The sequence below is a fragment of the Panthera leo genome, chromosome E3, assembly GCF_018350215.1.
Source record: "Panthera leo isolate Ple1 chromosome E3, P.leo_Ple1_pat1.1, whole genome shotgun sequence".
NCBI lineage: Eukaryota > Metazoa > Chordata > Mammalia > Carnivora > Felidae > Panthera > Panthera leo.
Window position 1 is genome coordinate 33,064,556 of NC_056694.1, and position 16,721 is coordinate 33,081,276.

Consider the following 16,721-nt stretch of genomic DNA (forward strand, 5'->3'; position numbering starts at 1 on the left):
CCACTCCATTCCAAACCCTGTGATTGTCTCATTTCCGTTCACATCTCTGCCTGGGCTCTTTCTGCAGACCTGCATCCACTCTGGTTTTCTTGTCCAAGGCGACAGCCTTTTGAAGAGCTCAGCCAAGTTCATGTTCGAGTTATGATAGCCACACATGCAGCAATGTAAACAGAGTCACTCGGTCTTGACCGTCACCATCTCAAGCACACCGTGATACAAAGGGACGATGGAACCCTCCCTTCCACGGCCCCTTATGTAATGGTTGGAGATTACCACAGAGGCGAAGAAGTCTAATCAGCTGTTAGAGCCTTAATTACATTCCTCTTGGTTGAAATCCCCAAATTACCTAATTGTCACTCAGTTCACATTTGAGAGGTTGATTTTCCCCCCCTGATCTATTATTATTCTAATCGCCTTTTGGATGGGTGTTAGTAGCAGTAGAATTCAACGTCAAGGGCTGACTGCAGTCCTGCGGTAGGAGCCTTTCCCGTGGAGGAATCCAAAGCCCTCAGAAGCATCAGCTCACAGGTAAACTGAGGAAACAAAGCGGGCGTACGTGAAAGAGACCTACGAGGCTACCACCTCTAGATGTTCTTTCCCCTCCTCCCATGCCTCCGGAGTCCCATCTCCCCAGGACATGACTCTATGCGGCAGGATCTTTCAGACTAATCCATGGAATGTTCCCTCAGCACAGCGCCCTGTTCTGGGTTTCTTATCTCAGAGTGAGATGACAAAAGACATGTCGGGTGATGACAGCACCTCAAGACAGTGGTTATTATAGTTATTAATTATCTAATCGTCATCACTGCAGCGGGGAGGAGGACCGACCAATACATCGCGAGAGCATGTGAAAAAAGTTAATTAGTAATTATGAGAGAGCTCTTTTTAACGTTTTGCTGATTTTTCAAGTTTCTAATGTTGTACCTTTCCAGTGTGGAGCCAAAGAAGAGAAAGAAAACGCTATTAACTGTTGAGCTAATTACCAGGACCCATCACTTCTAAGAGCCCGCAAAAAAAATTAAAAGTAAACCAAAGAAATAGAACTTCTATCCATCCCTGGGGACCTGGGAACAGAGGGACTCTGGAGGCCTGAAGATTATAAATGCACTTTGCAAGAACATGGCAGCTCATTGTTCCAGAGACTTTCACTTTTAAATGTGAGACTGAACAAACATTGCGCTCTTCTCCTGAATCTCAAGAGAAGGGGAGCAAATACGCGGGTTGTTGCCGGAGGTAGCAGCCATCAAAGCATGTCTCCGTGAATGACCAGATCAGTGCTGGATTTTCAGACAGTTGACGCTGTTATCCGTAAAGATATTAGATGATCCTGAGAGCGGTTATTCTGGGAGAAAAAAAAAAAAATCAACTCCTCCAATGTGAGCTGTGTAACAATTAGGCAATTCTGAAATTTCAACTGAGAGGAATTTAATTAAGGCTCTAATAGCTGATTAAACTCATTTTAGATCTGCTGGCAATTGCCACTGGTTACGTAAGTAACCTGAGAAAAAAGATCCCCGTCTTTTACTTACTTCTGTTTTTAATCCTGCTGGTAGCCGGAGGTCTGATCCTTTTAGGTGCTTCCCAACATACGGTCCTCACAGCACCCCGAGCCGAGTGACCTAGGATCCCGGCTGAAAAGGCAAATTCCCAGGCCTCCTCCCAGACCTACTGATGCAAGCCTTCCAGAGATCTAGGAGGCCGCATTCTTTTTAAATTTTTTTTTTAATGTTTATTTATTTTTGAGACAGAGAGAGACAGAGCATGAATGGGGGAGGGGCAGAGAGAGAGGGAGACACAGAATCGGAAGGAGGCTCCAGGCTCTGAGCCATCAGCCCAGAGCCTGACGCAGGGCTCTAACTCACGAACCGCGAGATCATGACCTGAGCCGAAGTCGGACGCTCAACCTACTGAGCCACCCAGGCGCCCCTAGGAGGCCGCATTCTTAATCGGCCCCCAAGAAGGTCTTGTTCACACCCAAGGCTCATGGTCCCCCATGTATTTAAAAGAAGCAGACCCTGGGCCTCATTATGCAAAAAGCAGCTCTCGATTTCACTCTGCCAGCGGCCATCTGAGGCCCCATGGCCTCGAAGACAAAGTGACCCACACTGCTCTTGAGTGGTTTCTTTCTTTTTTTTAAATTTTATTTTATTTTTAATGTTTATTTATTTTTGAGAGAGAGAGAGCATGAGTAGGGGAAGGGCAGAGAGAGGGGGAGACAGAGGGTCTGAAGCAGGCTCCGGGCTCTGAGCTGTCAGCACAGAGCCCATCATGGGGCTCAAACTCACAAACCGGGAGATCATGACCTGAACCGAAGTCGGACGCTTAACCCACTGAGCCACCCAGGCGCCCCTTGAGCAATTTCTGTGTAGAAGCTTGTTCGTGTATACGGGGCAGGAGAAAGCTGGTGTCAGTGTGACCTCTGGTTTCAGCAGACTGTAACCATCTGGGATGAGCTTTAGATTGGGTCTTGGTTTAAAACAAAAATCACTGGGCTCAACTGCGATGTACTCCAGGTAGAACACATTTCAACTTCCTATCAGGCCACGGTCGTGACTCAGACACCCTTATTGTGGCTTCCAGATCAGTCGAATTCAGATCCGCTTTTGCTTTCAAGCATCAGCCCAAGACACAAAATTACTCGTGTGTAAAGCTGCCATCAGCTTGTTTTTGTGTTAGATTTGCATGCCGAGGCAAGAAGTGATGCTAATCGATGATGCTGTTTATGCTAAGTATGGACATTAAATCATTTTAAATTCCCTTCACGGCCATTTATCTCATGTCCTTTGGAAGACTTTATATTTCAGGTGGAGAGAAATTGGCCTCCTGTTTGTTTTGTTTTTCTCCTTAAATTCATCTTCCTGAAGAGTTAATTACTCATGTTTTCTCCAGCTTGGGAGTAAATCACTGCTTATTATCTGGAGTGAAATGTGTTGCGATGTTTCGCACACGCCAAGTGTTTGTTTTAAGGCCTGTTTGCCCTTTGGTTATGAAATGAGCTAAGCAGGGCCGGTCAACCTGGAGCAGAGGCAGTGTGAACTCTGCTTCCATTGTCGGTTTTAATAAATTTCCTCTCTGATTTTTAATTTAGCAATCCCTATTGTCTTGTCTCCAAGGAGAGGAGCTGGGTAAACAGGCTACTCTCCTCTTTTAACTTTGAATTCTAAGTGAAAAAGGACAGTATGCTACAGTCTGAATCGAGTTCCATTCAGCAAATATTTATTGAACTGGCTGGGGGGTGAGCCCTGTGCTGCGGCCGAAGTGGGTTGTGTGGTTGTAGAAGCTGGGCCAGGACGGGCTGTTCAACAGAATTACCAGTCAAGACAACCTGGGTCTCAGCTCCCGCCACCCCCAGCCATTCAGTCAGTCTCTAAGTTGTGTTGGTTGTTCCCCCTGCAGATCTCAAGTTCATTCTGGCCTCACCAGGGGGTCCTGTGTCCCAGATCAATGCAGCTGCCTCCCAGCCCATCTGCATCCAGAAACTTTGAGCCCCAAACCGTTTCTCTGCACTGCGTTGGGAAGAAGTGTTCTAATACATCAGACCGATTTTATCCCTCCCCTGATTAAAAGTATTCAAGAATCCCTGCCCCCACCCCTCCACACACTTCACTCGCCCTGAGGATAAAGACGGAACCCCTTCACAAGCCACCTACCGGTCCTGCTGGTCTGGCTCAGAGTTGGAAGTCACTTCCTGTTGGAAGCATTTTTTGGTTCCCTTCCAGAGCAGGAAGCTGTGTCTTCGGTAGCATCCTGTGCTCACTCCCAGCGTGACCATTATCTCCCTTTGTTGCCATTGAGCTTTGACTCCTCTTCTCCAGCCAGATTGGCAACTCTGGGGATGGGGGCCGGGCCTGCCCTGTTCACTGTTGTGGTCCCAGAGCCTCCTGCGGTGCCTGGAAGAGTATACAGCAGTAAAGCCCCAGATGCACCTACCGAGCCACGCATGAAGAAGTGAGAGCATTCAAGGGCTGGAGGGGATGTTCCAAAGGCACAGGAAATGCAGAAAGGCATTCCAGCTGGAGGATTAGGCTCCATGCAAGAGCTGGAAAGCATGGGCAGGATTTCAATCTGTAGAGGTGACAAGGGGAGGGATTTCAGGTAGAAGAAACAGTGCAGGCAAAGGCAGGAAAGTAGGTGTCGATCGGGGAGTGTTTATGAGAAGGGAAAAGTGTATGCGTTGTTGCGGGTGCGTAGAGGTGTGCGTGTGTGTGCAGGGTATGTGTATATGGGTTGTCGTGCATGTATGGGTGGATATGAGTGTATATATGCCTGCATTGGGAATTTGGGTAGGTGTGAGTGTGTGTATGTATAGGTGTGGGTTTGTCTTTGGGTTTATGTGTAGATGTTTAGGTAGACTGATATATATCCGAATATGTATACATATATGAGTGTGTGTAGGTGCGAGTGTATCGGTGTTTGGAGGTGTACATGCAAATGCAAATGTCCTAGCATGAGGGTATGTCTAGGGTGTCTGAGAGAGAGGAAAAGGACAGAAAGCAGAGAGCAGGGAAATTGGTGAGATTGATTGATTGTTGTAGGGTCCATTAATGTTAAGGGGAGTCTGCATTTGATTGTGTAAGCAGTATGAGTCATGGAAGGATTTGAGTAAAGGTAGATGTATGATTTTGGCATTTTGATATGTTCTTAGGGGGTGGCTTGGAAGCCCAGAAAACCAGTTATGAGGAGATTTTAATTGTCTCTTGTAAGCATTTCGTGAACAGATCAAATAAGATCAAACATATCACTTTGAAAGGAGAGCCACAAACATCTTTTCATCACCTAATTTCTTCCAGCCACTTGTGGCCTCTGTGACATCTCTCCAAATTTACCCAGACACGAAGGGGTGAATGCTAACTTATGACAGTTTTTGGAGATGAAATTGTCTCTGCCCTGAGAAAATAGCAGCTGAACATTTTGATAAGTAATCGGTGCCCTTTCACAAAACATTTTCTAAGAGCTGAAGAGAGATTAGCTTTCTAAAGGCACTGTATTTAAATTTTATTAATAAAAATGGATAAAAAAAATCATTACAAAGTTAATTTCCCTTCTTTATGGTTCTTTTAACAGAATCACTTTTCTCCATCAGAGGTCAATTATTTTTCTTTGTCCTCAAAAGCTTAGTATATTTGCAGAAAACACTCAAAGGTTTATCACCAAAATTCAGTTTATTTTGAAGGTAAAGATTCTTTTTCTCCTCCCACACAGTCTATTTGGGTGAGTTTGGGACTGTTTTTAATTATAAAAAAAATTCATGATAGAGATTAAAAAAATTGCCTGCCTGTGCCTATTTGTTGTATATAGAGTGTTTGTGAGAATTAAAATAGTGCTAAGAATAGTGCCTAATACATACTAAGTGCCCAGTGAATGTCAACTTTTATTATTATAAGAGCTCAAGCAATGCCATCCAGACTTTATTGCTGTCTTCTCTATTTCTTAGTTCTGTAGTCTCTGATAGGTTCTTCTGTCACGCCACCCTATGCTAATCATCCCAGTACAAGTCCCAGGGAAAACTCCCATTGGCTCAGCTTAGGTCACATGCACATTCATGAGCCAATCACTGTGGCTCAGGCACCAAGTGTACTGATTTGCCAAGTAAGGGCCATGTGCCTATTCTTTTTTTTAAGTTTATTTTTGAGAGAGAGAGAGAGAGAGAGAGAGCGTGTGCGCACTCATGAGCAGGGGAGGGGCAGAGAGAGAGGGGACACAGAATCTGTAACAGGCTCCAGGCTCTGAGCTGTCAGCACAGAGCCCGACGAAGGGCTCAAACTCAAAAACTGCAAGATCATGCCCTGAGCCAAAGGCAGACACTTAATGGACTGAGCCACCCAGGTGCCCCTCCCTAGTTTTTATCTAATGTCTTTTTCCCTGTTCCATCCCCTCACCTCATCCAGGACACCCCATAATATTTAATCACAAGGTCTCCCCAGGCTCCTCTTGGCTGTGGCGGTTTCTCGGCCTTTCCTTGTATTTTGATGACCTCCACAGTTTTGAGGAGTGTCGGTCAGCTATTTTTAAGGATGTCCTTACACTGGGATTTTTCTGATATTTTTCTTATCATCGAACTGAGTTATGTGTCTTGGGAAGAAGAGACCACAGAGGTGGGGCAGCACTGCCCTCATGTCGTATCGAGGGGACCTACTACCAAACTGACCCACCCCTGTTGATACTTATCTTAATCATCTGGCTGAGGAGGTGTTTATTGGGTTTCTCCACTATCAAATTTTTCTTTTCTCTCTCTCTCTCTCTCTCTCTCTCTCTTTCTTTCTTTTTTTTTCTCCAGCAAAAATTTCTAGTTGCATTTCTTCCCTGATTTAAAAGTGAGTCCTGGGTTCAGATCCTGATTATCCCACTCTCAAGCCGTAGATACTGAACAAGCTGCTTAAACCCTGTGCCCGTGCCTCGGTCCCGTCATCGATGACCCAGAGATAACAGTAGTAACATCTTGTTCATGTGTCTATTTTTAGAATTACGCGAATTAATATGTATAGCTCCCCAGACTGGTGGAAACGGGAAGTCTTATTTTTATCATCTTGTGTGACCCTCACAGTCAGTCTGTAAGGAGGGCACTATTAATTACCTTTAAAATATAAAGAAAGCTCAGGTGAGCTAGAGCCCCACTTCAGGTAAAACATGAGCCTTGCTTCAGGTGACCCCGCTTCTCTCTCTCTCTCTCTCTCTTTCTCTCTCTGTCTCTGTCTCTGTCTCTCTTTCTTTATCTCACTCACTTGTGCTCTCTCTCTCTCAAAAAAATAAAAATAAAGAGAGAAACCAAATTTCATAGAGATTAAGCAGCACGCTGGGTTTTACCGACAGAGTTTCAGTTCTTGCTTTGTCATTTACATTGTGACCTGCACAAAACAGGTCTCTTTGAGCTTCAGTTTACCTACTGAGCAATGAGGACAATCATACTTCCTCACCTTCTGGAGTTGTTCTGAGAACTGAACCGAGTCCGATAATGCATGGAAAATTCTCAGCACTGTGCTTAGAAACACATAGTAAAACCCCCAATAAATGTTAATGATTGGCTTTATCAAACCCCCCAATAAATGTTAATGATTGGCTGTATCATCATCGTCCAAGTTCCCACAGCTGGGGCTTGGCCATGTCAGAGTTTGAACCCACGCCCCTCTGCAGAGAACCAGCAAGAGTCAGCTTTGAGCGAAGCTTCAGATTTGGGCACCGTTGGCTTCTGTGCAGCAGACAACTCCCAACCAAGAAGGCTCTGGTGACCTCGTTCTTTCTTCTCTGTCTTCCAGCTTGGTTCTCCGAGCCATCCTGTCTTCTTCAGAGTTGGGCATGTCACTGGGCCTCTGCGGGGACATGGCCACTGTTCAGAATTCTCCATAATTCAACATCAAGTTGCAAGCTGCACAGCCTTCATTCACCCCTTTCTAATTCTCTGTCACCCTGATCCCGATAAGGAGGGAGATGGGAGGGCAACTTCTCCAGTGCTTTGCATGGAGCTTTAGATCCAAAAGACCTTAGAGATCATCGGGTCCACCCTCACTCCCCATCTCTGTCACAGGGGAAGAGACTGAGACCCAATGAGATCAAAGGTCAAGGGCATGTTGTCAAGGGAAGTCGGGTCTCTGCCTCCTCAGCTGGCGCTTCTGCTGCAGAGGCTCACCGTTTTCCCAACGAGAGGCTTAAGAAAGGTTGGGTTAACGATAACAGAGCCACATATGGAGAACTTGCTGTGGATCCAGAGACGTTTGCCACCATCATCTCGCTCTAATCGTCAAGGCACCATAATGAAATTGAAATATTTTCATTTGGTGGTTGAGGGAACTGAAGTTCAGAAAGATGCTGTGGCTTGCACAGGGTCACAGGGATTTGAGCCTGTCTCTCTGACCCCGAGGCTCATGGTATTAATTATTCTGTCTCCTCTCCCTCTGTGCCATGTGAGGGAGAGAAAAGAACAGTCCCTGTGGGGATGGGGCTGATCCCTGGGAAGTTGATGGGTCGGTATGTGCACGTCCACGTGGATGTATCCAACACAGACACACAGAAGTGTGACTTCCTGTCCCGATCGTGTGTAGATCTAACTGGAAGTTTGGCAAGGCCTCGTGGAACTTCGTTTCCCCTTTGGGCTCCAAAGACAGGACCATGGCTTCCACGGTGACTGTATCACTTCAGTTGCTCTGATGCCTTGAGAACTTACCCCAGGGGGACTGTCGCGGCCAGGAAATGTACGGACTCCTCCAGGTCAGGCAGGACTGCTGACCTAAAGTTATGGACTCCGCCACGTGGGGTGTGCACGACCCTGAATCAAGAAAAAGGTCCAGTTTAGAGAATAGCAGGACAGTCACCCTCAGCACAAAGACGGGAGCCGGGAGAGTGCTGGATCACTACTGTCCTCAGGGTACACGGGGTCCTTCCGTTTGGGACACGACTGTTAGAGAAGGGCACGTGCGGAATACATATTCTGTGCCCATTTAGTGCCTGTGGGTACTGAGGCAAGCATAGGTGATGTGAGTGAAGGTTCTTCTCAATTCAGGGTTTATTCCTTTGACTGTTGACGTCCTGTTGAACACTTGAGAGTGGCCAGAGCCCCTTTTAAATTGGCATTGGCATGATGGTCTTGGATGTGTCTGGAAAATGTAATACACAGAGGCTTTTCAGCAGCCTCTCTCAGTGGCTCTGTGTCTGGGGGGCTAAAGTCGATGTGAAGCGTGAGTGAAGGGGAGAATATAGGTTTCGGTACCTCAGTGTTTTGCTGAGGGTGCAAGATTCCATAGCTGAGGCGAACGTGCACACACTGATCAGTCTACTAGTAGTTTCCGACTCACTGACATTTTTAAGAATTCAGGTCAGGTGCTCACTGATTCGATCAGCAGCTGTCCATTAACTCCCTCCTTTCGCCAGGCCCTGAGTTTAGAAGCTGTGATCCTCAAAATCCATCAGTGTGTATTTTAAAATCCCTCCTAGCCTGGGAAATTGTCATCTCATCAGAGAAACACATAGCTTATTGAGGTATAATAGTATTATGCAAACAGAAATTGGATATTTAAATCGAATTAAGGATTTGTGAATGAAATGTTACCATGTCTGGGAGTTCCTTCAGTGTAATACAGGGGAAGTGGGTGGCAGTATAAATGAAACAAGATTGGCCATGAGTTAGTAATTATTGCCACTAGAGAACGGGAAGATGGTGATTCATTACCCTAGTCCACTTTTGCATAAGTTTAAAATTTCCCATCAAGAAAAAGAAAACAAGGATGGGGGCACTTGGGTGGTTCAGTCGGTTAAGCTCCCGACTTCAGCTCAGCTCATGATCTCACGGTTTGTGGGTTCGAGCCCCGCATCGGGCTCTGGGCTGACAGTTTGGAACCTGCTTTGGATTCTGTGTCTCCCTCTCTCTCTCTCTGCCCCTCCCCTACTTGCACTCTGTCTTTCAAAAATAAATAAACATTCTAAAAAAAGAAAAGGAAACAAGGATGAATTCAGGAGTCATAGAACTCCCACCTTCATCCAGGTTACAGAGGGACATATATCCCCAGTGACTTCCATTCATCTTTTCCCTCCTGGGGAACAGACTGGATGAACTCTTGAGGTAAATCTCAGCTCCTCACGGGGACCTGCAGGGCTTTGCATCATCTGGCCCCTGCGTGTGTGGAGTGCTTTCCCTTCCTTCCTTCGCTCCCCCAAAACCAGCCCCCCACCACTCATCTTGGACTTCCAATCTTGGCTTCAGTGCCACCTCCTCAAGGAACCCCTCCTTGGGATTTCTTCCCCCCCCATTTGCTCTCTTAGACCCAATTTTTCTTTCTTCCTCCCAGTTCGTATGGTGTATGTTTTTGTGTGATTATTTGACTCATGTCTGTCTTCCCAATTAGCATAAAAATTCCATGCAAGTAGAAACTTCACTGCATGCCTGACATTCTCCTTGGTGTCTAGTGTAGTGCTTGATACCCGAAGGGCCACTCCATAAATACTTATGGAGTGAAAAAAATCTCTGTTAATCCCGTCTACAAACACTGGACTGACTCCGTTCAAATCCCTTGTGAAAATGCATATAGGAGGGTAAAGAGAAGGCACTCTGTTGTCTCCTATGTGGTATATAGAATCCTGGGGCCAGGATTTGGGGATCTGGGGAGCCTACCAGAGCAGCCTGTCAGACTCAGAGGAGGAGGGGGCTCTCAAGATGTAGGGCAGCATGGAAACAGCAGCTTCGGCCCTGATCAAGTTTTTCCAACCACCACCTGCTTCCACCCTCCTTGGCTGACTGGTGGGTGCTTACGTAGACATGGGAAGGGAGAGACTAACTTAGGGAGATCTGGGGAGTTACTGCACTCCAGGAAACCTTCGCTACTTCTGTCCCCAGCAGTCAGCCTTGGGCGGGGACCTTTGCCTGACTCCACGGTGTAGGGGACAAGATGTGGTCAATGACATCACCAAAGATTCTGCTGGCTAAACAGTCTTTGCGTTAATTTATGTTTCTTGGGACATCCGGGGCTGTCTGTGCTGGGAAGGAAGGGTCTTGGAGCTATACTACGGTTACCACGGATCACTTAATAGAAACACGTTTGGATTCACACAGCCCTATGGTAGGGTTCTGGTTCCCTCGCTTCCCAGCTGCTTGAGTTTGGGCAGGTTACACAACGTCTCTGTGCTTCAGTTCTCTGAACTGTAAAGTTGGAATAATAATCCTTACCCTGTAGGATTCATGGGGATCAGAGTAACTGGCAATATTGATACATTTCCTGCCTACACATGAGTGCTCAAAAGTGACACCCTTATGAGACGGCATGAAAGAGCTGCTGTGGAGAGGTGCAAAGTTCTGTGTTACTGGGGAGAGCAGGAATGCCCTTCCCGATTAGGTGATATTTGAGCCAAGTCTTGAACGCTAACTACAACAATAAAAAAGTGATGGCAGCCACCATGTACGTTACATGCTGAGTTCTGTGCTCAGTGCTTCGTGTTCATTTTGGCTCATCCAGAGCTCCCCACAGTCCTGAAAGGCATAACCTGGTGCCATCTGCATTTTGCAGATAAAACTCAGAGAGGTTAAGTGACTTTCCTAAGGCGAGCCAGCTCATGGGTGAAGCCAGGATCAACACTTAGTTCTGTTTGACTGCAGTAAGCCATTCTCTTACCAACTAAACTACTCAGCTGCTCTTGAAGGTTTGCGTTTTCCAAGAGAAGTGGAAAGAAAGGATTGATGGAACTTGTCCCAAAAGAAAAATCTTGGAGATCTCCTATTTGCTTATGTATTGGTATTAGTTCTGTCTTTGCCCTACAGCCAATTGATAGGTTTATCCATCATTGTTTCCTGGCTGGTGCCAGGACATAGTCAGTGCTCAATAAATCTGTGTTGAGTGAATGAAGAACGTGATGGGCTCAACATTCTCCCCAGCCTGTGTTACACATAGCAGCACAGGCAGATGAACAAGTGTGTTTGCCCAGATTACCTTACTGCTCATGCTACTGTCATAAAACAGAAGGTATCACCGAAGCTGGACAGTTTTGCCATTGGCCGCATGGAACATTGTGCTCTAAAGCAGCAAACATTTTCCAGTCCAAATGATGAGGCGATCTGAGGGCACTCCGTCTGCCTTATCTCCTTCCACGCCATCACCCCTTTCGGCGTCCGACGTGTTTGAATTCTGTTTATGGGCCTGCAATTCGTTTCTGGCGACACTCAGGTTACAGGAGGGGAGGTGAGCAGGTCACGTCAATGCAGACAAGCCTGGACTTGGCACTTAGCATCTCAGACAAGGTGTTTCCTTGAGGTTGATATTACAAACGAAGCTGTGACCCACGGTGTCAAGCAATTGCATGTGGGAGCGAGAGGAAGAAGGAAAAAGCGTGATACCGGGAGCGGCTTCTTCCCGGTGCATGTCTGAATAATGCCAATAAGCTGTCAAATAAAATTAAGGTTCAAAACATACAGGCTTCAGTTTGATTTCACTAACATGCTGGCTGCCGCTTAGAGAGGGAACAGGTCAGTGCTGTTTTGACGGGTCTTGGTGCTAAGCGCTGAAAGTCTCCTCTCCAGGCCAAATTAATAACAGTTCACTTTAATTTGCAACTTAAGTAGAACGATATCTGAGGTTGAAATGAAGCCCTTCATTTCCTCTCCTGCTCGCCCTCCTTGTGTTGACTTTCCTGTCCATCCTCCTTCCTTCTAGCTCTCCCGCATCATCTCCCTGTCTCCTCACCCTTTCTCTTGGCACCTTCTAAAAGTTTCTCCCTGTCCTTGTCTCTCTCCTGTACCTCAAAGAAAAAGTGTGGAGTCCCTACTACGTGCCGGGCTCTGCGCTGCCTGCTCATCACAGACGGTCTTGTTTAATTGCCACAACATCCTTGTACAGTAGGTGGAGTTGTGCTATTTATAGGTGACACACAGAGGTTCACAATGACTCAGAGCTTAACTAGGGTTGTGCAGCTGGTACATGGCAGAGGTGGGAATCCAAGCCTAGATTTCTCTGATGCTAAAGGTCCATGCTGTTCTCCCGCCGCCAGTGGTCCCGAAATCTGCCAGAACCTTGGAGTCTCCTGGGGAGATCTAGCAATCTCAGTGCTTGGGTACCACCGCCATATTAATTAGCCTGGGAGAGGCAGACCTGGGGGCCGTCCAGGATTCTTCTCCTTTATGTCTGTTTTTCTTAGCATCGACACCAAAGTGTATATTGAAGTATGTAGCAGAAAAGCCCTCAGGATGGGTAGGGTTCTTGTCCCAGACCTCTTATGGGGAAGGACTTGCCTTTCTAGAAGGTGCTGCAAGAAATCACAGGTGTGCCTTTGCCTTCCTGATGCAGGTGGGCAAGTGGGAGAACCAGAGCCTGAGCCTCAGGCACGCCGTGTGGCCGAGGTACAAGTCCTTCTCAGACTGCGAGCCGGACGACAATCATCTGAGCATCGTCACCCTGGAGGAGGCCCCCTTTGTCATCGTGGAAGACATCGACCCGCTGACCGAGACGTGCGTGAGGAACACTGTGCCGTGTCGGAAGTTCGTCAAGATCAAGTGAGTCCGGGGATGCTGTCGGTTGGATGTGCCCAGTCCTTTAACACAGCCTGTCATTGACAACAGTGGTATCTGTAATATAGTAGTAAAATTTAATACACAATAGCTTATTATAATAGTACATCATAACCTGTGATATTAGATTTTTTAAAGACTTCAGTAAATAGCTGGACTTATGCCAGCTGGTCTGCATTCACTTACTTCCGGCAACGGCAATTGCAGGTAGGTGGTATTACCTGTCTTAGAGATTTAAACTGAGTTATGGGCAGATTAAGAAACATGTTCAGGGCCATCCAGCTAGTAAATGGAGGACCTAGGACCCAGACGCCGTCCACCTGCTTCACTGCCAGTCCTTAACCTCTCTGCCAAACTGATCCTCCCCTTTGGTCTTTCCTTAAAAAAAAATTTCATGTTTATTTATTTTTGAGAGAGAGACAGAGACAGAGTGCGAGCAGAGGAGGGGCAGAGAGAGGGAGACACAGAAGCCAAAGCAGGCTCCAGGCTCCGAGCTGTCAGCACAGAGCCCGAGGTGGGGCTTGAACCCATGAGCCGCAAGATCATGACCTGAGCCGAAGTGGGAAGCTTAACCGACTGAGCCACCCAGGTGCCCCCCAAAAATTATGTTTTAATTTTTCTGGCTGTTCCCTCCTCCAGCCCTGCACATCTGCTTCCTTCCATCTCTTGTATATATCCCAGACACAAACTTTTCAAAAACTTTGAAAACTTCTCTCTGTGTGGAGGTCATGATACAGCTGTACCCCTCACATATGACCTTATGATGTGATCAGTGTGGAACTGACCTTCTGGAAGTTTCCCAGCTCACCGACAGCAAGCCCACATCACCTCTGGGCCGTTTCCTCATTTATTAACAATCAAAGGAAGAACTGGCCATTTTTATGAGAGCTTCTGGTTAAGTTTCTCCCTAATATGTAGGCCCTTTGGTGAAGCATAAAGCTTCATGACCAGGTCTAAGGCCCTGGTTATAGTTTTCTGGTGCAAACACAAAGACACGGCCCTTGTGGGGGATTTCACCAAAAGGAAAAGGCCTACCATTGGAATATTTCTGTGAGTATTTTCTGAATGTGTCCTTTCATCTGGATAATTCTCCTGTGTCTTTTAAGTCTTAACCACTCCCTCCCCAAGTTGGGTTTGTTCCCCCTCCTTCCAAAGAAACCTGGAGAGTCTCTGTACCTTGGTCTGTTCAGGGCACTGTGACCAGTCACCACAGAGTGCATGGCTTAAACACAGACACTTCTCATAATTCTGGAGGCTGGAGTCCACGATCAAGGTGTCCAACCAGGGCCCTCTGGTTTGAGACGGCCATCCTCTCACGGTAGCATCACACGGTGGAGAACGGACAGAAGAGAACCAAGTTCTCCTGTGTCTGTTTCCAAGGACGCTAATCCCATTCATGAGGCCCTCACCCTCTGACCTAATGACCTCCCAAAGGCCCCACCTCCTGACCCCATCACATTGGAGTTGAGAGTTTCAACACATGAATTTGAAGGAACTCAAACATGGAGTCCCTACCACTCGATCTCTTTATCACCCGATTTTATGGCTTATAGTTTGTCTTTCTCCCTGGAGGGTAAGCTGCCTAAATACAGGAAACATGGCTTCTTAGTCTTTGTACAGCCAGGGACCCACAAAACATGGCACAGTAATGTTGATAATGATCGAACAGATGAGCACCTGGACACTTTTTGTCCCACTCTGCAGATTCTGACCGAAGCCTTCATTACACAAGGTGCAAATCCCCAGAGCTCAGCGCTTGGGACAAAGATTTTTTTTTAAATATGATTGTTAAATGTATTATGAAGGCAGATTCTGGTTTGGAGGGAAAAAATTTTTTTTATCAAAATTCTGAATAGATTAGTCAATAAATAGATATACTTGAAGCACAGTTCGTGTGTGAGGCATAGAGCTGTGCTGAGCTGGGACGACAAAGGACGGGATCTTACGGTATAGCGTGTACACAGCTCAAACACAACTCAGCCCGGAAAGGAAGGACAGATCCGTGTTAGGATACGCCTGGTGAAGGATATAAATAAGGCGGTGTGATAAGAGAGTAACGTGAGGTGAGATGCAAGATGACCCAGAAAAGGATGACGAACGTGTGAAAAGCTGGGGGGCTGGCGGGAAGGAGCCTTCCAGGTACAGGGAATAGCAGCTGCAAAGTCCCTAAGGGAGGAGAGAGATTGGCAAGTTTGGGCAACAGAAGGAAGCCCAGTGCAGGGCTAGAGAGTGACGAGCTGGCAGGGGGTCGGGGGGGAGATGGAAGGGGTAAATGTGGGAACGTTGTCCCAGGAGGTTTTGATTTGGACAGGTGTTCCTGGAGTACATCGTGGTCCGATGGAGAAGGCAGAGTGTTGGGTGTGAGGCCAAGACTGTAACCTCAGTAGGGCACCCCCTTTATGACAGCAATGCCTGCTTTGTCTCAGTAGGGCCAATCCAGTAGGGCCTCTTGGGATCCACAGTCAATAACAGGAGCTTCAAATCTTTAAAATCAGAAGCCTCGGAGCTGACAACGGTAGGTCACCGAGTCCTGAGCCACATTCATATGGAGAAAACGAACCCCCCAATAAATTACTCTCTTTAAAAGAATTGACTTTTGTTTTTTTACTGGACAGTATAAACAGATTAACAGGTTAAAATTCACCTTTTTGGTTCCTGTGGGAGGTGGCAGCTTGCAGCTTCCCTTTTCCCACTTGGCTACAGGACAAGTTTACTGAACATCGAGATGAAATCGAAGTGTCCAAAAGCCATAGACAATTACTGGGACCCGTTCGTCCCAACATTAACACATAGCAGATCAATGGCCTTTCCTAAAGGTAGTATCTCTGAGGCAGGCCGGTTGGTTCTAAGAAGGATTCTGTGAGGTAACATGATTATATTTTTTCTGGGTGATAATCTCCCAGGGTAAAGCGTTTGTCTCTCACTTCTGGCAAATGGTGGGGTCTTGAGGACACAAATCAATCTTCTAAAAACATAGGTGACAGGAAATGAGCTAAGAAACCAAGCGTTTCTTTTCATCTGTTCGTTGGGTGTTAGGGCATAAAGAGAGAATTGAGGAAAAATTAGCTGGCTTGATATTTTGGGGAAAAATGGCCATACTGCCAGTGAATCCCCCAAACTGTCAAATTGTTGGTAAGAAGAGAGGATATGTATTCTTAAGCACTTACCTGAGAGGTGCTTTGCATATTTCTTTCCATCTTCCCAACTATCCCACAAGGTAAGCCCTCACCTTTTCACTTTGCAAGTACGTAAACTGAGGCTTATGAGTGAGGAGGCTTACCTGCATCTTCCTGGTTGTTAGGGGCAGACCTAGGACCTGAAAAATGGCTCCGTCTGACTTGTATGGCCGTGATCCCGTCCACTCGCCACACTGGGAAACTGCAGAACTGGAGAGCTGGGTCACTTATTGGATCCCTTTCCCCACATTGGCTTCTATGGGTCATCCTTTCTTTTGGGTGAGGGTGGGGAATGGGGAAAGATTGCATTGGGCGCATTTCTTAGATGGCTGTGTAGTTAAGTCACGCCCCACCCCACGCACGTATACAAGGGCTGTGATGGGAACCAATTGAAAATTTCTACTTACAAGCGGGTCTGTGTTTCCAGAATCCCCATGATAAATTCATCTGTTGCATTTGCTGCATGTGTCTTTTTCACCCTGTGTCCTTAGGGTTTAATTCCATGTCTTATACACAGTAGGTACTCAGTGGGTGCTTGTTGGGTGAAAATGCATTAATGACCATGG

General features: G+C 46.7%; 1 protein-coding gene across 1 annotated transcript in view; it reads left to right on the top strand.

Annotated features, from left to right (window-relative positions):
- Positions 1 to 16,721, top strand: part of GRIN2A (glutamate ionotropic receptor NMDA type subunit 2A) — a 366,464-nt gene that overhangs the window by 279,709 nt on the left and 70,034 nt on the right. Inside the window, exon 4 of the mRNA XM_042921276.1 lies at positions 12,759 to 12,964. Within this exon, the coding sequence (XP_042777210.1) occupies positions 12,759 to 12,964 (206 nt within the window). The remainder of the gene's footprint in view (positions 1 to 12,758; positions 12,965 to 16,721) is intronic.